The 24,938-nt window shown below is 43.3% G+C and overlaps 1 protein-coding gene across 2 annotated transcripts in view; it reads left to right on the forward strand.

The window, feature by feature from the left end:
- Nucleotides 1-24,938, forward strand: part of cdk19 (cyclin dependent kinase 19) — a 140,222-nt gene that overhangs the window by 9,569 nt on the left and 105,715 nt on the right. For both annotated transcript variants that reach the window (XM_061924430.2, XM_061924429.2), the window contains one exon: nt 4,680-4,755. In XM_061924430.2, the coding sequence (XP_061780414.1) occupies nt 4,680-4,755 (76 nt within the window). The remainder of the gene's footprint in view (nt 1-4,679; nt 4,756-24,938) is intronic.

Consider the following 24,938-nt stretch of genomic DNA (forward strand, 5'->3'; position numbering starts at 1 on the left):
GCACAATTTCCACATTTTTCAACCCATTCCAACCATTCCACCTTCAACACATTCCACTCATCCTGGACATTCAAACTATCATTTTTACAAGTTCAAAAAATGTCCAGGATTTTCCAGAATTCCATTTTTTGCAAAGCCCTATTTCCACCCTTTTTTCTGGCGACTACTTTTCAACCCACTTCAAATAATTCCTCTTAATCAGGACAAAAAAAACAAAGTTGTTTGTTGAACTGGAAAAATTCCCACAATGGAACTGCTGCTTTAAATGGGACAATGAAAAAGGAGGATTAGCTCCAAATTGTTCAGGACAAGCTAAAATCATCAGCCCGGAGGTTGGGTCTTGGGCGCAGTTGGGTGTTCCAACAGGACAATGACCCCAAAAGTGGTAAAGGAATGGCTAAATCAGGCTAGAATGAAGGTTTTAGAATGGCCTTCCCAAAGTCCTGACTTAAAGGTGTGGACAATGCTGAAGAAACAAGTCCATGTCAACACATTTAGCTGAACGGCAGCAATTTAGTGGTCAAGTGGTCAAGCAGAAGCTTGTGGATGGCTACCAAAAGCGCCTTATTGCGGGTAAACTTGCCAAGGGACATGTAAGCAAATATTAACATTGCTGTATGTATACTTTTGACCCTCACATTTTCAGTAGAGCCATAATAAATTCATAAAAGAAGCAAACTTCATGAATGTTATTTGTGAGCAACAAGTATGTGCTCCAATCACTACATCACAAAAAAATAGAAATGATTGTAAAGTCAAGACAGCCATGACATGATGTTCTTTACAAGTGTACGTACACTTTTGACCACCACTGTATGTTTAATGTGTTTTCAAACTTTACTGTCATGAAAACGGAACAAGGTATGATCCCTTTTAGGGGTGTAACGGTTGATTGTTATAGATCAAAGTAGGGCCCGCGGGCCACATGCGGCCCCTTAAGATTTTCAATCCGGCCCGCCGGACGTTCCACATCATTTCTTTAGACCTTTAACATCAAAACTGTATTTGCCATTATGATGAGCAGTGCTTTTTTTTACACTTTGACTTCATATTTTGCTGTTTTTTACATTTTTGTTGTGTTTTGCTTGACTGTAAAAGCTACACAACTATGGAGGAGCTGGTCCGAGAAGTAAAATAGTTGTTAATAGTCAGTGTTTTATTGTTCATAGTTAATATTGTAAATCCCTCGTAAAAGTTCATATGTTGTTAATATTCAGTGTTTTATTGTTCATAGTTAATATTGTAAATCACACTTTCTTTATTTTCATGTACATTTTGGGTGTCACATTCAGTAAAAAAAATGTAGAGGTGGTCCGTCATAACTTTTTTAGAACTCTATGGGACATTGTGACTTTTGGTATTAGTGTTCTTGGAAAAAGAGAGCCAAACACACGACTTTACAGTAGATTTTTACAGCTAAATGTGTATATATCATTTATACACACATACACATTGACCCCCCCCAGTCACATTATTTTCTCTCAATGTGTTCCCGGAGTCAAAATATTTGCCCAGCTCTGTTATAGAGCCATTTATATTCCTAAATTATCCGTCTGTGCGAGGCAGGTTTTCTGTCCGGAAAATAGGTATCGAGCCAAAATCGTTTTAGAAGGGGATCGATGATATCGATATAAGCTATAGAAAAACATTGTTTGTGCTATGATGCTATCTTCCTACGCTTTGAAGCCTGCGGCTTATAAAGCGGTGCGGCTAAATTATGGATTTTTCGCTATTGATGGCCATTAAAAACAGTTTTCAAAACAAACATTTTTCACAACAAAAAAACAGGCAAATACGCTGATAAGGTGTGTTATTATTTGTGCTATGGTGCCATCTTCCTACGCTTTGATGCCTGCGGCTTATAAGGCAGTGCGGCTAAATTATGGATTTTTCCGTTGTTGTTTTTTTTTGTTTTGAAAACTTTTTTTGTTTTGATAACTTTATTTATGGCCATAGAATTTAAGACTGGCAGACTTTGTATGAAGGTTAGCACTTTTAATGATAAGAACGTAAACGTCTGCCCGTCTGTGGCGTCATCAAAACAAAAATGGCGGATATCTACGGCGGTGGAGAAAGATCATAACGCATGCAAACGCCACAAGACGTCATCATTCATTACAACACAAAAACTTTCAGCTACAGCACAATTGCAAAAGCCACAACAAAATAAAAACAACACAACACAATAATATAAAGACACAACTTTAAACCACAAAGGATGCGACAGACACAACATAAGTTTCCTCCATGTAGTGAACGTAGTATTTTAGTATTAATGAAAAGTCATTTATGACTGAAAAAGTGGTCACGCTTGACTTACTTTTCATTACAAGTTTACACATTTACTCCTCGGCCATCTGGTCCGTGTGTCGTCAAAACTTGTCCGACGTCACTGTCGTTCAGTTTTTATGATGTTCTGTGTTTATTAAAATGAGAGAAGTGGCAGGTCAAACCACTCCTCGTTTAATCCGAAAAGATTCGGTTGCACTTCATTTCTTAGTTAAATCTACTGCTGAGTTGACCTGAGGAGATGGTGGTTGCACTTGATTTGTGATATTAATATTGTATTATTTTGATGTATTTTAAAATTGCTTGAATATTGAAAATTAGAGCAGAACATATTTCCTCTTATTAGGCACAAGCGGTAGAAAATGGATGGATGGATAATTCAACCTGAATGTTGGTTGCACTTTTTTCAAATAAGATGTGAATGCATAGGTTGCCGAGGTAGTTAAAAAGCTCCTCGGTGGCAAGGCCCCGGGGGTGGATGAGATCCGCCCGGAGTTCCTTAAGGCTCTGGATGCTGTGGGGCTGTCTTGGTTGACAAGACTCTGCAACATCGCGTGGACATCGGGGGCGGTACCTCTGGATTGGCAGACCGGGGTGGTGGTTCCTCTCTTTAAGAAGGGGAACCGGAGGGTGTGTTCCAACTATCGTGGGATCACACTCCTCAGCCTTCCCGGTAAGGTCTATTCAGGTGTACTGGAGAGGAGGCTACGCCGGATAGTCGAACCTCGGATTCAGGAGGAACAGTGTGGTTTTCGTCCTGGTCGTGGAACTGTGGACCAGCTCTATACTCTGGGCAGGGTCTTTGAGGGTGCATGGGAGTTTGCCCAACCAGTCTACATGTGCTTTGTGGACTTGGAGAAGGAATTCGACCGTGTCCCTCGGGAAGTCCTGTGGGGAGTGCTCAGAGAGTATGGGGTAACGGACTGTCTTATTGTGGCAGTTCGCTCCCTGTATGATCAGTGTCAGAGCTTGGTCCGCATTGCCGGCAGTAAGTCGGACACGTTTCCAGTGAGGGTTGGACTCCACCAAGGCTGCCCTTTGTCACCCATTCTGTTCATAACCTTTATGGACAGAATTTCTAGGCACAGTCAGGGCGTTGAGGGGATCTGGTTTGGTGGCTGCAGGGTTAGGTCTCTGCTATTTGCAGATGATGTGGTCCTGATGGCTTCCTCCGGCCAAGATCTTCAGCTCTCACTGGATTGGTTCGCAGCCGAGTGTGAAGCGACTGGGATGGGAATCAGCACCTCCAAGTCCGAGTCCATGGTTCTCTCCCGGAAAAGGGTGGAGTGCCATCTCCGGGTTGGGGAGGAGATCTTGCCCCAAGTGGAGGAGTTCAAGTACCTCGGAGTCTTGTTCACGAGTGGGGGAAGAGTGGATCGTGAGATCGACAGGCGGATCGGTGCGGCGTCTTCAGTAATGCGGACGCTGTATCGATCCGTTGTGGTGAAGAAGGAGCTGAGCCGGAAGGCAAAGCTCTCGATTTACCGGTCGATCTACGTTCCCATCCTCACCTATGGTCATGAGCTTTGGGTCATGACCGAAAGGACACGATCACGGGTACAAGCGGCCGAAATGAGTTTCCTCCGCCGAGTGGCGGGGCTCTCCCTTAGAGATAGGGTGAGAAGCTCTGTCATCCGGGAGGAGCTCAAAGTAAAGCCGCTGCTCCTCCACATGGAGAGGAGCCAGATGAGGTGGTTCGGGCATCTGGTCAGGATGCCACCCGAACGCCTCCCTAGGAAGGTGTTTCGGGCACGTCCGACCGGTAGGAGGCCACGGGGAAGACCCAGGACACGCTGGGAAGACTATCTCTCCCGGCTGGCCTGGGAACGCCTCGGGATCCCCCGAGAGGAGCTGGACGAAGTGGCTGGGGAGAGGGAAGTCCAGACTTCCCTGCTATTGCCCCCGCGACCCGACCTCGGATAAGTCCTTTCAAACTAGAGCTACTGGCACCGCATTGTAGACCTGTGACATTCCCATTTCATTTTCATATTTGAGTTCATTTTAATGTGGCAAACATTCCTTTGTGTATGCGTATTGTATTTGTCTGGTAATGATCACAGTGTTTAATTAGGATGAAGGATGAAGGATGAAGGATGTATGCTTAGGAGCGCCAGCAAACCCATAAACTTGTCCAATGCAAATTTGTCACAAGTGGGTTTGAATGGAGCTTCGTGAGGATTTGTTTGATTGCTGCCAATTTCTGTTTCCAAGCTGCATTTGCCATTTCATTGTTTGAAATCCATTTACACATTCTCCTAATTATGCATCTGCATTTCTGTCGGATCAAAAAAACAGGATACATGTACGGCCACAAAAAGGGGCTTAGGGGTCTTGAGGCATATTTGGACTGTAAATAGCACTGAAATCTATTCTCTTTGTCATCCCTACAGGAAAGACCAGAAGGACTATGCACTGAAACAGATAGAAGGCACTGGAATATCAATGTCTGCTTGCAGGGAAATCGCAGTAAGTTGCATTTCATTTGCGCATTGGTTTAAATGAATAATAATTTATGTCGACGCCCATCCGAATCGCCGACGGACGTTGACATCAACGGCGGTCGACGTAGCTAAAGTGGACACCAAAAGGAGACTTTGTTTGCACATTTCCTACGGACTAGACAACGACATGACTCTCGGCATTCTCTCCATGAGCTTCAAGAGGTTGTCACCTGAAATGGTTTTCACTTCACAGGTGTGCTTGAAGCTCATGGAGAGAATGCCAAGAGTGCGCAGAGCAGTAATCGGAGCAAAGGGTGGCTATTTGGAAGAAACTCGAATATAAAACATGTTATCACTTTTTTTGTTAAGTACATAACTCTGTCATGTCTGTGTAATCATATTTTGTTTTAAGTCATGTTTTGTTTAGTTTCTGGCTTTTCACTCCCTTGTGTTGTTTGCATGATTACCCATTAGTTTCACCTGTTCCACGTTTGGACTCATTGTGCACTCTTGTTTGTCACCATAGCAACCATTAGTTTTCACCTGTCACGTCACGCACCTGTTTCACGTTTTGAGTCACGCACCTGCTTTCACTAATCATGTCCATAGTATTTAAGTTCATTCATTTTCTGTTGTTTGTCCTGACGACATCACCACATTTATGCTCCTGCACACTCTCCACACCCTGATGACCCTTGCTACTCTTTTTTTCATGCCGGTTCCATGCCAAGTAAGTTTTTGTTTATTAAGCCACAGTTAGTGTTTTGTTTAATTGTTCATAGTTTCTGCCAATGTGCAAGTTTTGTGTTTATAGTCTAGTTTTGTACCTCTGCCCCTGTGCGCGCTTTTCGTTTATTCCTTTTTTGATAGTTTAAATAAATCATGTACCCACCTTCGAAGCCTTGACCAGTCCAGTTCATTTGCACCACGGGAGAACAAACCAAGCCACAGTCCTAGTCATGACAAACTCCACATGTGTTCATTCATAGTTTTGATGTGACAATCTACAATGTAAATAGTCATGAAAATAAAGACAAGAAGGTGTGTCCAAACTTTTGGCCTGTACTGTATCAGAATCAGAATCAGAATCAGAATCAGAATCAGCTTTATTGTCATTACGCAAGGTAACGAGATTGAGGCCATTCCATACAGTGCGATGTGTGCATGCTAGAAAAACAATGTGTAAAATATAGTGTAAGAAACTGCTATGAAGTGGAAAAGGGGGTAGGATTAAATAAGCGTTGCTTCTTCCTCCTCCTTTTCGAGCGTGTTGCAAAGAGAACATATATCATGTTGAAACTGCTATCATGTCAAAAAAAAAATTGTCATCAGTTTTAACGAGTCCCTTCTTTTGCAGTATATTTGATTCATGTTTGTTTTTGTAATCAGCCTGAAGTAAGCCTTGATTATATTTTGTTGATGAACACATAGTTTCTGTTATGATCCGTGGCCTAGATTATGTTTAGTCATTTTCTGTTATTTTTGGACTCACTTAGTTCCTGTTTTTGTGCACCCTTGAGTTTGTTTGTAGTTACCAAGGGTGCTTATTATGTCCACCTGTCTCTGATTGGTGTTCGCGACGCTCACCTGTTTCCCGAGCACTAATCAGAGGCATTATTTAAGCCTGCCTTTGCCGGTCAGTCGGCCTGGCTTCAGTGTTTGCTACACGCAACCTGTTACGGGAGTATTTAAAATAGAATAGAATAGAATAGAAAGTACTTTATTGATCCCTGGGGGATCAATAAAGTCTTGTCTCCTAGTCTATGCTAAGTGGTAGCCTTAGCTTCCAGTGCGATCTTGCTTGTTTTCTGTTTTTGGTACTTCTTTGATTTTGAAGATTAAATCATGTTCCTACCTGCACACCTTGTCCGGAGTGGTCCGTCTGCATCCCGGGGGAACGAACCCCGCAGTAAGCTGCGACCCCCCCCCGTAACAGTTTCATATCATTTGACAAGGTTGTAAACAGTAAATATGTTAGATATCATTATTGAATACCATTAAAATGAAGAGTTTCACTGCTGGACTCTAGAAAGAGGTTCCGCAGGCTCTGTAGCAGAACCTCCAGGTTCTGTAACAGCTTCTTCCCTCAGGCCGTAAGACTCTTGGACGCATCAAAATAATCCCCTCAATTCCCCCCAAAAATGGATTAACTCGCTGTAATATCAGAATCAGAATCAGAATCAGAATCAGCTTTATTGTCATTACGCAAGGTAACGAGATTGAGGCCATTCCATACAGTGCGATGTGTGCATGCTAGAAAAACAATGTGCAAATATATAAAAATATAAAAAATGTAGAAGTGCAATGAATATGGTGTGAAATGAATATATACATGAAAAAACAAAACAAAAACAGGGTGGTTGGTGGAATGGGTTATTGCACCGAAGAGAAGGCAGTTATGAGGGACAATGGGGCAGTCCGTTCAGGATGGTTATGGCCCTGGGGAAGAAGCTGTTCTTTAGCCTGTTTGTTTTGGTTTTAATGCACCTGTAGCGCTTCCCAGAGGGCAGCAGGTGGAACAGGTCAGAGCCAGGGTGGGTGCTGTCCTTGATGATGGCACTGGCTCTGTTGAGGCAGCGGGAGGTGTAGATGTCCGTCAGAGAGGGGAGAGGGCGGCCGATGATCTTCTGAGCCGTCTTGACCACTCTTTGCAGTCTCTCCCTGTCTGCTGCAGTGCAGCTGCCGTACCATACCGTAATACAGTAGGTCAGCAGGCTCTCGATGGACGAGCGGTAGAAGGTCAGCAGCAGGTCAGGCTTCAGGTTGTACTTCCCGAGGACTCTAAGGAAGTGTAGCCGCTGCTGAGCCTTCTTGATGATTGATGTGGTGTTGACTGTCCAGGAGAAGTCATTAGAGATGTGGACTCCAAGGTACCTGAAGGTGTGGACCCTCTCTACACGCTCGCCGTTGATGTAGAGGGGGGCAGGGTCGGTGCTGCTCCTCCTGAAGTCGACGATGATCTCTCTGGTCTTGCTGGTGTTGAGAGCGAGGTTGTTCTCCGAAGACCAGGCCGTCAGCTTCAGGACCTCCTCTCTGTAGGCAGCCTCGTCACCCCTGGAGATGAGCCCGACCACTGTGGTATCGTCGGCGAACTTGACGGTAAGGTTGTCACTGTGGGCCGGACTGCAGTCATGGGTGTAAAGGCAGTAGAGGAGGGGGCTCAGCACACAGCCCTGTGGGGAGCCGATGCTCAGCGTGCGGGAGGATGAGAGGTGCGGGCCAAGTCTCACATTCTGGGGTCGGTCCGCTAGGAAGTCCCTTATCCAGGCGTTTGTGAGAGGGGGGAGGCCAAGAGTGTCCAGTTTATTGCAGAGTCTGTCCGGGATTATTGTATTGAAGGCAGAGCTATAGTCCACAGAGAGCATCCGGACGTAGCTCTGCTGCTGCTCCAGGTGGTTCAGAGCAGAGTGGAGAGCAACAGCGATGGCGTCCTCTGTGGACCTGTTCGCCCGGTATGCGAACTGGTGGGGGTCGAAGTCTGGAGGGATATGGTCCTTGATGTGCTGGAGAACAAGTCGCTCGAAGCACTTCATGATTACCGGAGTGAGGGCCACTGGTCGGTAATCATTCAGGCTGGTGATGGGAGACTTCTTCGGCACCGGGATTATTGTAGATGACTTCAGGCAGGATGGGATGACTGCCTGAGCCAGGGAGAGGTTGAAGATCCTGGTGAGGGGGGGAGCGAGCTGATGGGCGCACGTCCTGAGCACCTTTCCAGGTACTCCGTCTGGTCCGGTAGCCTTCCTGGGGTTCACAGCCAGGAGCACTCGTCTGACACTGTGCTCCTGTACAGTGAGTGGAGTGGCGCCGGAGCCCGGTGGGGGCGGGGGCAGGGCTGGAGCAGATGAGTGTCGCGGGGGGGTTTCGAAACGGGCAAAGATAAAACACAAAGATAAAGACAATATAACATACATCCATAAACGAGGATGCATGTGAAAAAGTGCAATATATTTATCTGTACAGTGATCTATTTATTTATATCTGCACCTTATTGCTCTTTTATCCTGCACTACAAGCAGCTAATGCAACATTCTTATCTGTACTGTAAAGTTCACATTTGAATGACAATAAAAGGAAGTCTAAGTCTCTTTGTGGGTGGCGACGCCTAACATGTCAACGTGAGCAGCAGCTACTCCAGAGTGTTCTATTTGGTTGTGGTGCACGTGTCTATAGCTTCCACCTGGAGATATTCACCTGTGTGCAGTGTCATGGACACTATACAAACACTGCACGTGCAAACACTCTAACTCAACTTTAAAATGCACCTTTCCAGAAATAAAAAACACCCTGAAGGTGTTCGCGGAGTTTGTAGTTTCTGTTCTGTAGTTTCCTGTTAACAACACTCAGTAAAGGTTTGGGAACTGAGGAGACACATTTTTGAAGTGGAATTCTTTCCCATTCTTGCTTGATGTACAGCTTAAGTTGTTCAACAGTCTCCCTTCTCATATTTTAGCCTTCATATTGCACCACACATTTTCAATGGGAGACAGGTCTGGACTACAGGCAGGCCAATCTAGTACCCGCACTCTTTTACTATGAAGCCGTGGCTTGGCATCGTCTTGTTGAAATAAGCAGGGGCGTTCATGGTAACGTTGCTTGGATGGCAACATATGTTGCTCCAAAACCTGTATGTACCTTTCAGCATTAATGGTGCCTTCACAGATGTGTAAGTTACCCATGTCTTGGCCACTAATACACCCCCATACCATCACACATGCTGCCTTTTACACTTTTCACCTAGAACAGTCCGGATGGTTCTTTTCCTCTTTGGTACGGAGGACACAACGTCCACAGTTTCCAAAAACTATTTGAAATGTGGACTCGTCAGACCACAGAACACTTTTCCACTTTGCATCAGTCCATCTTAGATGAGCTCGGGCCCAGCGAAGCGTTTCTGGGTGTTGTTGATAAATGTCTTTGGCTTTGCATAGTAGAGTTTTAACTTGCACTTACAGATGTAGCGACCAACTGTAGTTACTGACAGTGGTTTTCTGAAGTGTTCCCTGAGCCCATGTGGTGATATCCTTTACACACCGATGTCGCTTTTTGGTGCAGTACCGCCTGAGGGATCGAAGGTCACGAGCATTCAATGTTGGTTTTCGGCCGTGCCGCTTACGTGCAGTGATTTCTCCAGATTCTCTGAGCCTTTTGATGATATTACGGAGCGTAGATGGTGAAATCCCTAAATTCCTTGTTGAGAAATGTTGTTCTTAAACAATTTGTTGTTGACAAAGTGGTGACCCTCGCCCCCGTCCTTGTTTGTGAATGACTGAGCATTTCATGGAAGCTGCTTTTATACCCAATCATGGCACCCACCTGTTCCCAATGAGCCTGTTCACCTGTGGGATGTTCCAAATAAGTCTTTGATGAGCATTCCTCAACTTTCTCACTCTTTTTTGCCACTTGTGCCAGCTTTTTTGAAACATGTCGCAGGCATCAAATTCCAAATGAGCTAATATTTGCAAAAAATAACAAAGTTTCTCAGTGTGAACGTGAAATATCTTGTCTTGTTGTATTCTCTTTTTATTGACCATTTACACTATGTGCCAACTTCACTGCTTTTGGGTTTTGTATATGAAAAAATATTTTTAGTGGGTTTGCGTATATCTCCATATATGGTAAAGCTTTGCCCAAAGAGTTCTGCGCGAGTCCACCATTGTAGTCCGACAATATAGTCAATAAGTTCCTTCTTTTTTAAATCCTGGCTGGTACATGCACATGTATCTTCTGCTGTTTCTACTTCTAGTACAAAGTAGTTTGTAATTCTAACTTACAGTGCGTACGCAAAGTATTCACAGCGCTTCACTTTTTCCACATTTTGTTATGGTACAGCCTTATTCCGAAATGGAATAAATATTTTTTTTCACACTACATCATAATAATTTTTTTTAAAATATTTGTGACTTTATTAAAAATTAAGAAAATCACATAAAAATTCACGGCCTACAAGACGTTCAACGGGTAAAGCCACGTAAAACATAATCGATGCAAAACCAAAGCACCACCATCCCTCAGGGTTCAATCCTAGGGCCAATCCTGTTTTCAGTCTACATTCTGCCCATTCAACACATTTAAAAATATATATAATATATCATATCATCTTTATGCAGATGATATGAATATAAGAAAAGTGTTAAAAAAAACATTTAAATTGTTTTTGAGGACATAAAAGTATGTCAAGTTTCTAAACTTAAAATGAGAACAAGAGGGAAATAATTGTATTTGACTCAAAAGTCAAACAGAATGCTCCCCCCAGTGACCTGGACCCCTGATGCCTTATTTAAAACCCACAGTCACAAATCTTGGTTTTAAAAATTGTACAATGATTTTAAATTGGAACATCAGATGAACTCAATTGTACGATCTACTTTTTATCATCTAGGACTTTTAGCAAAAATGTAATCAGTTTGCTCTTTTAACGACTTTGAGCGGGTAATTTATGCTTTCATTTCATCAGGTTTGGACTAACTGCAACTCCATTGCAGTTAGTCCAAAATGCAGAGGTGGGTAGAGTAGCCAGAAATTGTACTCAAGTAAGAGTACTGTTACTTTAGAGATTTATTACTCAAGTAAAAGTAAGGAGTAGTCACCCAAATATTTACTTGAGTAAAAGTAAAAAGTATGTTGTGAAAAAACTACTCAAGTACTGAGTAACTGATGAGTAACATACACACACATATCATATAAATATATATATATATATATATATATATATATATTTATATATATATATATATATATATATATATATATATATATATATATATACATATATATATATATATATATATATATATATATATATATACATATATACACATACATTGATATATACAGTATATCATTTATATTTATTTATTTTGCCGTTTTTGTTTACATGTTAAAGGTGTTTTAATGAATATACATGCATGTTTAACACATATAGATTCCTTTCTTTCATGAAGACAAGAATATAAGTTGGTGTATTACCTGATTCTGATGACTTGCATTGATTGTAATCAGACAGTAGTGATGATAACGTCCACGTTTTCAAATGGAGGAGAAAAAAAGTTCCTCCTTTCTGTCTAATACCACATGAAAGTGGTTGGTTTTTGGTATCTTATTTGTCCAGCTTCCATATTCGTTTTCACACACTTTACAAGAAATACATTGGCGGCAAATTCCGTAGCTTGCTAGCTTGTTTGCGCTGGCTTTCGGAGACTCTTATTTTGAAAGCGCAGGCGCGATGGAGCGGCACTTTTATTGTGAAGACAGGAACTGTGCAGTCAGTCTTTAGGCTTGTGACGGGATGTACGGTTGAAATAAAAAAGGGTCTTTTTTCCTTCACACTTTTGATTGATTGATTGAAACTTGTATTAGTAGATTGCACAGTACAGTATATATTCCGTACAATTGACCACTAAATGGTAACACCCCAATAAGTTTTTCCACTTGTTTAAGTCAGGTCATGTGACCGCCTGGCTCTGTTTGATTGGTCCAACGTCACCAGTGACTGCATCTGATTGGTGGAACGGAGTGAAACGTCACCAGTAAGGCAGGCACTTTGAAGGTCTGTCTGACAGACCAAAACAAACAAAGCGTGCATTAACAGATCGATAAAAATTAGTAGCGAGTAGCGAGCTGAATGTAGATAAAAGTAGCGGAGTAAAAGTAGCGTTTCTTCTCTATAAATATACTCAAGTAAAAGTAAAAGTAAGTTGCATTAAAACTACTCTTAGAAGTACAATTTATCCCAAAAGTTACTCAAGTAGATGTAACGGAGTAAATGTAGCGCGTTACTACCCACCTCTGCCAAAATGTAACCTTTTAACTGCCACTAGAAAAACATGAAGACATTTTAGCATCCTTTCACTGGCTCCCACTTCATTTTAGAATTCATTTTAAAATATTGTTTGTTTGTAAATCTCTTAACGGATTAGCATCACAGCATATGTCAGACCTTTTAGAAATGTACGCCAACCTTGAGACCTCCGATTTCGGGGGGTGGGGTGGGCGTGGTCGGGGGTGGGGCAGGGCAGGGCGCGTGGTTGTGGCGGGGGCGTGGTTAAGAGGGGAGGTTGTATATTTACAGCTAGAATTCACCAAGTCAAGTATTTCATATATAAATATATATATATATATATATATATATATATATATATATATATATATATATATATATATATACATATATATATATATATATATATATATATATATATATATATATGTATATCTAAGAAATACTTGACTTTCAGTGAATTCTAGCTATATATATATATATATTTATTTTATTATAAATATATGTATATATAAATAAAATAAATATTTGAATTTCAGTTTTCATTTATTTACACATATACACACACATAGCACTCATCTACTCATTGTTGAATTAAGGGTTGAATTGTCCATCCTATTCTCTGTCCCTATTTTTCTAACCATGCTGAACACCCTCTCTGATGGTGCATTGATGTGTGGCACGCACAAAAGTGCTTTCATCAAATGCATTAGAGTCTGGAATCTTCCATCTCTCCCTAGCATGGCCCAAAACCGGTCAATCTTTGCTTCCTGAGGAAGATCTTCAGTGCCAAGCACTTGGTAGTCCACTACTTCTTCCCGGAGGCTATCCAGGTCCAATCGCAGCTGCGGCTTGGAACTTACAAGCTGTTATGAGAGTAGCGTATGTGTGTGTGTGTGGCCCTTTAATAGGTGAGCATGTGAGGTGAGTGACGTCAGTGAGTGTGTGGGCGAGAGACGAGAGGGAGCGGTAGCGCGAGTGCGGGTGGGGACTAGTTTGTTTTGTGTTGGATTGGCTGTGTGCAAGCAATCAATAAAGCAAGATTTGCAACTAATCGCCGGACTCAGGCAGGAAAGGTGCAACAAAGCGTATTTCTTCATCTTGTTGTATCTTCCTCGTTCTTCTGCTTCGTCTCCTTGTTGTGTGCGCAGTTGTGCACTCTCTAAAAGCCGTATATGTTATTGATGTTATAGATGGCAGTATTGTCCTGTTTAAGAGTGTCACAACATTGCTGTTTACGGCAGACGAACTGCTTTACAGTAGACAAAAAACGTGACTGCTGTTGTTGTGTGTTGTTGCCGCGCTGGGAGGACGTTAATGAAACTGCCTAACAATAAACCCACATAAGAAACCAAGAACTCGCCCTCCATCATTCTATAGTTATAATGTGATTGGGCAAGGACACTGTTTATATCGTGGGAAAGCGGACTCAGGTCCGCATGGAGCTGGAGGGGGCGTGGCCTCCAGCTCCGCCTGAATTTCTGGAGATTTTCGGGAGAAAATGTGTCCCGGGAGGTTTTCAGGAGAGGCGCTGAATTTCGGGAGTCTCCCGGAAAATCCGGGAGGGTTGGCAAGTATGACAAGGTCTCTGAGGTCAGCTGATCAGTTTCTTCTTGTCGTCCCAAAAACCCGTTTAAAAACCAGAGGCGATGGTGCATTTTCTGCCAAAACTTTGGAACACTATCCCTCTTGCTATTCTCCCTCTTTAATGACTTTTAAATCACCTCTTAAATCATATTTGTACTCTATGGCTTTTAAACCAGAATGAGAGTTGTGTCATTTTAGTCTATTTTATTTTCTCTGATGTATTTTATGTATTTATTCTTTTGAAATATTTTTCTTTTTTTATATATATATTTAAATGTTTGATATTACTGACTCTCCTAGTATGTATGTCTTTGTCAAGACTTGGACTATGGCGTGGTTTGTTCTCCCGTGGTGCAAATGAACATTTGGACCAGACATGGCGTGAAGGTGAAGACATTATTTATTTTACACTAACAAAGGAACAAAAAGCGCGCTCAAGGCGGAAGTACAAACTTGACTAACGAAACAAAAAGACTATATACTAAAAAACTATATACATGAACAAAAGTCGCTAACTGTGGCATGAATAGAAAAAACTTACTTGACATGGCATGAAGTGCACAGAGGTAAACAGAATGAGAAGCAGAAAGTCAGGGGTATGATGTCGCCAGGGAGACTTCCTGGCAACAATGGGTTTAAATAATAGTGACATGATTAAAGACAGGTGCGTGAGTCGTGAGGGCAGGTGAAAACTAATGGGTTGCTATGGTGACAAACAAGAGTGCACAATGAGTCCAAACGTGGAACAGGTGAAACTAATGGGTAACCATGGAAACAAGACAAGGGAGTGAAAAGCCAGAAACTAAAGAATCCAATAACTAAAAACAAAACATGATTACACAGACATGACAGTCTTAACTTCTGTGCAGCACTTCTATTGTTTTTTGAAATGTGCGATATAAATAAAGTGGATTGGATGTTATGCAGAGCAGCGTTTTTCAACCTTTTCTCAGCCAAGGCACATTTGTTTCATTGAAAAAATCCCGAGGCACACCGCGAGCAGAAAACATAAAAAAAATGAAACTCAGCAGCCGATATTGACAATAAAAAGTCGTTCTCGCAATTGTTGGATATGAATTCAAAGCATAACCAAGCATGCATCACTATAGCTCTTGTCTCAAAGTAGGTGTACTGGCACCACCTCTCACATCACACCCTGACTTATTTGGACTTTTCCTGTGTGTAGTGTTTTACTTCTTCTGTGGGGCGGTATAGCTCGGTTGGTAGAGTGGCCGTGCCAGCAACTTGAGGGTTGCAGGTTCGATCCCCACTTCCGCCATCCTAGTCACTGCCGTTGTGTCCTTGGGCAAGACACTTTACCCACCTGCTCCCAGTTCTAACCAACACTGCTTTAAAGGCCTACTGAAATGCGATTTTCTTTCTTTCTTTCTTTCTTTAGTTTATTTGGAACATGAACACACTTACATCATAATACATCACACAATTTCATATCATTTCATTTGACATCATGCCCGAAAAGGAGTAGGAAGAAGCAAAGCTTATTTAATCCTACCCCTTTCCCACTTCAAGCGTTTACAAATATATAGAATCATTTACTGACCTTTTTATATAATAAAATAACATCTATGAATTAGTATACAACAGTTTTGTAATATGTAATTAATTAATTAATTCAGTCATTATTAACATACTGAGATGAAGAATATCTTATTTTCAATAAGGTTGAAAGTATTTCTCATAATTCTTCTTTTTTGTACTCTGTAAGCACTATTATTTTGAACAACCTCTTAAACTGGATCATATCAGTACAATTTTTAACTTCTTTACTTAATCCATTCCATCATTTAATTCCACATACTGATATGCTAAAAGTTCTAAGTGTTGTACGTGCATATAAATGTTTTAAATTATTTTTTCCTCTAAGGTTATATTTCTCCTCTTTAGTTGAGAAGAATTGTTGTACATTCTTTGGTAGCAGGTTATAGTTTGCTTTGTACATCATTTTAGCTGTTTGCAATTTTACCAAATCACAAACTTTAATATTTCTGACTTAATAAATAAATGTTCTCTATATCCAACATTATGTATTATTCTAACTGATCTTTTTTGTAACACGGTTAGCGAATGTAGCGCACATTTGTAGTTATTTCCCCATATTTCTGCACAATAACTCAGATATGGTAACACTAGCGAGCAGTAGAGAATATGTAGTGATTTTTGGCCCAGGACATATTTTGCTTTATTCATTATTGAAATGTTTTTTGCCACCTTATGTTGTATGTTTTGTATATGAGATTTCCAGTTCATTTGATCATCTATTAATACTCCCAAAAATCTAGTTTCTTTTACCCTTTCTATGTCTACTTCGTCTATTTGTATTTGTGTATGATGCTCTTTTCTACTATTACCAAATAGCATTATTTTAGTTTTACTGAGATTCAAAGATAGTCTGTTTTTGTCAAACCATCTTTTTAATTTGTTATTATTTGTATTATCTTCTGTGTGCTCTCTCCTGAACAGAAAGCAGTTGTGTCGTCTGCAAATAAAACCAACTTTAAGTCCTTCGTAACCTTACAAATGTCGTTTATATAAAGATTGAACAATCTTGGTCCCAGTATTGACCCCTGGGGTACACCACAGGATATATCTAGCCGTGTTGACATATTTTCACCCATCTTTACATATTGCTTCCTGTTGGTTAAATAACTTCTTACTTTCTTATTTAAACGGGGATAGCAGGTCCATTCTATGTGTCATACTTGATCATTTTGCGATATTGCCATATTTTTGCTGAAAGGATTTAGTAGAGAACATCGACGATAAAGTTTGCAACTTTCGGTCGCTGATAAAAAAAAGCCTTGCCTGTACCGGAAGTAGCAGACGAGTAGCGTGACGTCACAGGTTGTGGAGCTCCTCACATCTGCACATTGTTTACAATCATGGCCACCAGCAGCGAGAGCGATTCGGACCGAGAAAGCGACGATTTCCCCATTAATTTGAGCGAGGATGAAAATTTGTGGATGAGGAAAGTGAGAGTGAAGGACTAGAGGGCAGTGGGAGCCATTCAGATAGGGAAGATGCTGTGAGAGGCGGGTGGGACCTGATATTCAGCTGGGAATGACTAAAACAGTAAATAAACACAAGACATTAGAGATGCGCGGATAGGCAATTATTTCATCCGCAACCGCATCAGAAAGTCGTCAACCATCCGCAATCCACCCGATCTAACATTTTATCAGAACCGCATCCGCCCGCCATCCGCCCGCACCCGCCCGTTGTTATATATCTAATATAGACGATGCAAGGCATTAGTGAGGTTATAAAGCTTTTGCCTGTTAAAGAAAGGAGACTGATCCAATGCAGCACAGACATTCGTGTGCCACGCTGTCACGACCCAGACGCACACCAGTGCGCAATCATATGGGAGCCGCGCTGAGCGCACCTCCAAGCGCGTCTCGCTGCCGGCGACGGCCGGGTATATGGGCCCGACGCTCCAGCGCCATCCATTTTCAGGGCTAGTTGATTCGGCAGGTGGGTTGTTACACACTCCTTAGCGGGTTCCAACTTCCATGGCCACCGTCCTAGCTGCTGTCTATATCAACCAGGGTGAGCCCCACCCCTTTCGTGAGCACACTGTGCGCGGAATGACCCCTGTTACGCGCCCCCGGCAACAGGGGTGGCGGGCAGGTAAGCTGCGCAGGCGGAGCGCGCGGAGTGACCCCTGTTACGAGCCCCCGGCCACGGGGGTGGCGGGCAGGTAACCTGCTTACCTGCTGCGCGTGACGCCGGCCGCGGCGAAGGCGGACGAGGCGGGGTGTCGGTGCGGTGGGCGCGGTGGTGACCCTGGACGTGCGTCGGGCCCTTCTCGCGGATCGCCTCAGCTACGGCTCCCGGTGGGGCCCTCTCGGGGGAAGGGGCCTCGGTCCCGGACCCCGGTGAGGCGTCGGGGGCCTTCTCCGCTCCGTAAAAGTGTCCATCTCTTTTTTTTTTTTCTTCTGTTGTGGCATATGCTGCAGGTGCCTGCTCGTTTTTCGTATGTGGGTAACAACATTTAACTATGTATATATATTTCCCAATTGGTTTAACTGCCACCCGCCTGAATCTATTTAAAATCTAATTTTTTTAAATAATTTGAACCACCCGACCCGACCCGACCCGCGATAAAATCTAATTTTTTTTAATTTCATCCGCCCGATCCGCGGATAATCCGCGGACTCCGCGGTTGTGCCCGCAAACCGCGCATCTCTACAAGACATATATATATACTCTATTAGCCACAACACAACCAGGCTTACATTTAATATGCCACAAATTAATCCCGCATAACAAACACCTCCCCCCTCCTGTCCATATAACCTGCCAATACAACTCAAACACCTGCACAACACACTCAATCCCACAGCCCAAAGTACCGTTCACCTCCCCAAAGTTCATACAGCACATATATTTCCCCAAAGTCCCCAAAGTTACGTAAGTGACATGCACATAGCGGCACGCACGTACAGGCAAGCGATCAAATGTTTGGAAGCGTACTCACGGTACCGCGTCTGCGTATCCAACTCAAAGTCCTCCTGGTAAGAGTCTCTGTTGTCCCAGTTCTCCACAGGCCAATGGTAAAGCTTGACTGTCATCTTCCGGGAATGTAAACGACGAAACACCGGCTGTGTTATCCGGCACAACAGTCAATGGGTGCATTCTACGGCAGGGGTGCGTTATCCGGCACAACACCTGCCGCAATACACCGCTTCCCACCTACAGCTTTCTTCTTTGCCGTCTCCATTGTTCATTGAACAAAGATTCACCAACACAGATGTGTTGTGACTATGGACTGGACTCTCACAATATTATGTCAGACCCACTCGACATTCATTGCTTTCGGTCTCCCCTAGGGGGGGGGGGGGGGGGGGGGGGGGGGGGGGTTACCCACATATGCGGTCCTCTCCAAGGTTTCTCATAGTCATTCACATCGACGTCCCACTGGGGTGAGTTTTTCCTTGCCCTTATGTGGGCTTTGTACCGAGGATGTCGTTGTGGCTTGTGCAGCCCTTTGAGACACTTGTGATTTAGGGCTATATAAATAAAGATTGATTGATTGATTGATGTTCAGAATACTGTGGAACTTTGCGATGAAAACAGACCGACTTAATAGCTGGCCACCATGCTGTCCCAAAATGTCCTCTACAATCCGTGACGTCACACGCAGGCGTCATCACACCGAGACGTTTTCAGCGGGATTTTTCGCGCAAAATTTAAAATTGCGCTTTAGTAAGCTAACCCGGCCATATTGGCCATCCATCCATCCATCTTCTTCCGTTTATCCGAGGTCGGGTCGCGGGGGCAGCAGCCTAAGCAGGGAAGCCCAGACTTCCCTCTCCCCAGCCACTTCGTCCAGCTTTTCCTGTGGGACCCCGAGGCGTTCCCAGGCCAGCCGGGAGACATAGTCTTCCCAACGTGTCCTGGGTCTTCCCCGCGGCCTCCTACCGGTCGGACGTGCCCTAAACACCTCCCTAGGGAGGCGTTCGGGTGGCATCCTGACCAGATGCCCGAACCACCTCATCTGGCTCCTCTCCATGTGGAGGAGCAGCGGCTTTACTTTGAGCTCCCCCCGGATGGCAGAGCTTCTCACCCTATCTCTAAGGGAGAGCCCCGCCACCCGGCGGAGGAAACTCATTTGGGCCGCTTGTACCCGTGATCTTGTCCTTTCGGTCATAACCCAAAGCTCATGACCATAGGTGAGGATGGGAACGTAGATCGACCGGTAAATTGAGAGCTTTGCCTTCCGGCTCAGCTCCTTCTTCACCACAACGGATCGATACAGCGTCCGCATTACTGAAGACGCCGCACCGATCCGCCTGTCGATCTCGCGATCCACTCTTCCCTCACTCGTGAACAAGATCTCCTCCCCAACCCAGAGATGGCACTCCACCCTTTTCCGGGCGAGAACCATGGACTCGGACTTGGAGGTGCTGATTCTCATCCCAGTCGCTTCACACTCGGCTGCGAACCGATCCAGTGAGAGCTGAAGATCCTGGCCAGATGAAGCCATCAGGACCACATCATCTGCAAAAAGCAGAGACCTAATCCTGCAGCCACCAAACCAGATCCCCTCAACGCCCTGACTGCGCCTAGAAATTCTGTCCATAAAAGTTATGAACAGAATGGGTGACAAAGGGCAGCCTTGGCGGAGTCCAACCCTCACTGGAAACGTGTCCGACTTACTGCCGGCAATGCGGACCAAGCTCTGACACTGAGCATACAGGGAGCGGACCGCCACAATCAGACAGTCCGAAACCCCATACTCTCTGAGCACTCCCCACAGGACTTCCCGAGGGACACGGTCGAATGCCTTCTCCAAGTCCACAAAGCACATGTAGACTGGTTGGGCAAACTTCCATGCACCCTCAAGGACCCTGCTGAGAGTATAGAGCTGGTCCACAGTTCCACGACCAGGACGAAAACCACACTGTTCCTCCTGAATCCGAGGTTCGACTATCCGACGTAGCCTCCTCTCCAGTACACCTGAATAGACCTTACCGGGAAGGCTGAGGAGTGTGATCCCACGATAGTTAGAGCACACCCTCCGGTTCCCCTTCTTAAAGAGAGGAACCACCACCCCGGTCTGCCAATCCAGAGGTACCGCCCCCGATGTCCACGCGATGCTGCAGAGTCTTGTCAACCAAGACAGCCCCACAGCATCCAGAGCCTTAAGGAACTCCGGGCGGATCTCATCCACCCCCGGGGCCTTGCCACCGAGGAGCTTTTTAACTACCTCAGCAACCTCAGCCCCAGAAATAGGAGAGCCCACCACAGACTCCCCAGGCACTGTTTCCTCATAGGAAGACGTGTTGGTGGGATTGAGGAGGTCTTCGAAGTATTCCCTCCACCGATCCACAACATCCGCAGTCGAGGTCAGCAGAACACCATCCTCGCCATATTGGCATGTGTTGCAATGTTAAGATTTCATCATTGATATATAAACCATCAGACTGCGTGGTCGGTAGTAGTGGCTTCCAGTAGGCCTTTAAATGTAATTTAGATATTGGGTTTCACAATGTAAAGCGCTTTGAGTCACTTGAGAAAACGATATAAATGTAATTCACTTCACTTCTTGTCTTGCACTTCTATTTTGATGTTGATTGTCATGTACGGATGTGCTTTGTGGGCGCCGTCTGCTCCCCACGCTGTAAGTCTTTGCTGTCGTCCAGCATTCTGTTTTTGTTTACTTTGCAGAAGAATCATGTTTCTGTTTTTCAACGTGCTTTTTCAGTAGCAATAAACTGGTGAGAGAAAACTAGTGGCTGCTGCACTATTGTCTCAAACGATTTGGCTTCCTTCATGAAAATAGTGATTCCATAGTTATTAGTGTTTTATTTGCCTGCAACAGCTTGTGTGTGCTTGGCACTGTGCAAACAGTTCTAAAGGCTGAGTGTGTTTGCTGTGGCTGTGAAGGGTGAACACAAGGTTGCCAGGGACTAAAGGAGCCCTGCATCCATCATGACATGTCATGCTTTTAAACCACCTCAACCAGCTAAGTGAGCACAGCCCATTTGTAGATAATGCATCTGTGCTGCCTAATCCAATTGTGATGTGGTGTGTCATTGTAGTAAGTCTGCAGCCTGCATGGAGTCTGTCAGAGACGCAGCCTTGTGAGCAGCGCCAAATGGCGGCTGCTGCTGCTGCGACACTCACTGCCTCGCCTGGTGTTGATGTTGCTCCACCGGCTGGGCTGCAGTGTGGAGAGCAGAGCTGTCTGAAAGTTCACCCTTTGCTTGCCAACTGCATGTTACAACTATCTTCTCTGCACTCATCATGCAGCACACAATAGGCTTGTACAGTAATAAAGTACCGCTCTACTAGGGGTGTCTCCATACCAGTGACGTGCGGTGAGGTTGATGGCTGGTGAGGCACTGACTTCATCACAGTCACATTTACAAACATATGAACCCTAAAGAGTATCTTATAAGGCTGCAGCTAACGATTATTTTTCTATCGATTAATCTATAGATTATTTTTTTCGATTAATCGGTTAATCTATAGATTATTTTTTCGATTAATCTATAGATTATTTTTCCTTTTACCGATTATTTTTTTTATTTAAAATGAAGATGAAAAAATAAATGTAGGCCAGTTTTTTCAAAAGGCATGGCTTTTATTTACAAAAAAAAAAAGTATGGCCACTCAGTCAACATTGACAACAACATGACAAAATATTCTGTAACAATGTAAACATTTAAAACTTTTAACATTTAACAAAATTAAAAGTAGCTTATTTGCTTTTTAATGTGCAAATATAAAAGTAAACATCCAGTGCAATCTTAATATTCTGCAATAGTATAAGCATTTCAAAAGTAAAAGTATTGCTTATTTGCTAAAATGTGCAAAAATAAAGATAAACATCCAATACAAAAAAGTGCAAAACGAAATATTCTGTAACAGTGTAAACATTTCAACAAAAGTAAAAGTATTGCTTATTTTGCTTAATAACACAACAATGATAGTATGATTAAAGTGAAAGTTAATTGTTGGTTTGTACATAGTATATGTAACTGTTAATGTTGTAAAAGGTATTTGCACAACTAATGAACGTTAGCGTTAAAGAGGAGCGCATCTTTGTAAACACTGAACAGGCACGCCAAACGCGCCTCTCAGAGCGAAACAGTGTTTTAGTTTATGAATTTACAACGCAGATACAAATGACACATTCATGTTTTTGTGTAATGATGACAACGTATACTCACGCGGACGATTGACTAGTTGATGGTGATGGCAAGAACGCTGTCGGGTGTTTTCTTTTCAAATGTTCGTTTATAGCCGTTGTGCATACAACAACATTATTAGCAGAGGTGGGTAGAGTAGCCAGAAATTGTACTCAAGTAAGAGTACTGTTACTTTAGAGATTTATTACTCAAGTAAAAGTAAGGAGTAGTCACCCAAATATTTACTTGAGTAAAAGTAAAAAGTATATTGTGAAAAAACTACTCAAGTACTGAGTAACTGATGAGTAACATACACACATATATATATATATGTATATATATATATATATATATATATATATATATATATATATATACACACACACACACACACACACACACACACACACACACACACACACACACACACACACACACACACACACACACACACACACACACACACACACACACACACACACACATATATATATATATACACACACATATATATATATATATATACACACATATATACATACATACATTGATATATACAGAATATAATTTATATTAATTTATTTTGCCGTTTTTGTTTACATGTTAAAGGTGTTTTAATGAATATACATGCATGTTTAACACATATAGATTCCTTTCTTTCATGAAGACAAGAATATAAGTTGGTGTATTACCTGATTCTGATGACTTGCGTTGATTGTAATCAGACAGTAGTGATGATAACGTCCACGTTTTCAAATGGAGGAGAAAAAAAGTTCCTCCTTTCTGTCTAATACCACATGAAAGTGGTTGGTTTTTGGTATCTTATTTGTCCATCTTCCATATTCGTTTTTATACACTTTACAAGAAATAAATTGGCGGCAAACTCCGTAGCTTGCTAGCTTGTTTGCGCAGGCTTCCGAAGACTCTTATTTTGAAAGCGCGGCGCGATGGAGCGGCACTTTTATTGTGAAGACAGGAACTGTGCAGTCAGTCTATAGGCTTTTGACGGGATGTACGGTTGGAATAAAAAGTAGTCTTTTTTCCTTCACACTTTTGATTGATTGATTGAAACTTTTATTAGTAGATTGCACAGTACAGTACATATTCCGTACAATTGACCACTAAATGGCAACACCCCAATACGTTTTTCAACTTGTTTAAGTCAGGTCATGTGACCGCCTGGCTCTGTTTGATTGGTCCAACGTCACCAGTGACTGCATCTGATTGGTGGAACGGAGTGAAACGTCACCAGTAAAGCAGGCACTTTGAAGGTCTGTCTGACAGACCAAAACAAACAAAGCGTGCATTAACAGATCGATAAAAATTAGTAGTGAGTAGCGAGCTGAATGTAGATAAAAGTAGCGGAGTAAAAGTAGCGTTTCTTCTTAGGCCGTTTATTGAAATACTCCCACACTTTTGACGACTTTTGGCGTGCTTTTTTCCCCTCGCTCGCACCGCTCGCATCGTCTGCTTTGCGCTCCGCCATGACGGTAGTGTGACGTAAATATGCGACGCGTCGAAGCACAAAAACGGCGTCGACGTATTTACGTAACCGATGACGTCGACGCGTCGTTTCAGCCCTAGTATCTTATTCACCATTTGATTGGCATCAGTTAACGGGTTATGTTTAAAAGCTCATACCAGCATTCTTCCCTGCTTGGCACTCAGCATCAAGGCTTGGAATTGGGGGTTAAATCACCAAAAATGATTCCCGGGCGCGGCGCCGCTGCTGCCCACTGCTCCCCTCACCTCCCAGGGGGTGATCAAGGGGATGGGTCAAATGCAGAGGAAAAATTTCACCACACCTAGTGTGTGTGTGTGATAGAGATGCGCGGATAGGCAATTATTTCATCCGCAACCGCATCAGAAAGTCGTCAACCATCCGCAATCCACCCGATTTAACATTTGATCAGAACCGCATCCGCCCGCACCCGCCCGTTGTTATACATCTAATATAGACGATGCAAGGCATTAGTGAGGTTATAAAGCTTTTGCCTGTTAAAGAAAGGAGACTGATCCAATGCAGTACAGACATTCGCGTGCCACGCTGTCACGACCCAGACGCACACCAGTGCGCAATCATATGGGAGCCGCGCTGAGCGCACCTCCAAGCGCGTCTCGCTGCCGGCGACGGCCGGGTATATGGGCCCGACGCTCCAGCGCCATCCATTTTCAGGGCTAGTT

This window comes from Nerophis lumbriciformis, linkage group LG29 (genome assembly GCF_033978685.3).
Source record: "Nerophis lumbriciformis linkage group LG29, RoL_Nlum_v2.1, whole genome shotgun sequence".
Classification (NCBI taxonomy): Eukaryota; Metazoa; Chordata; class Actinopteri; order Syngnathiformes; family Syngnathidae; genus Nerophis; species Nerophis lumbriciformis.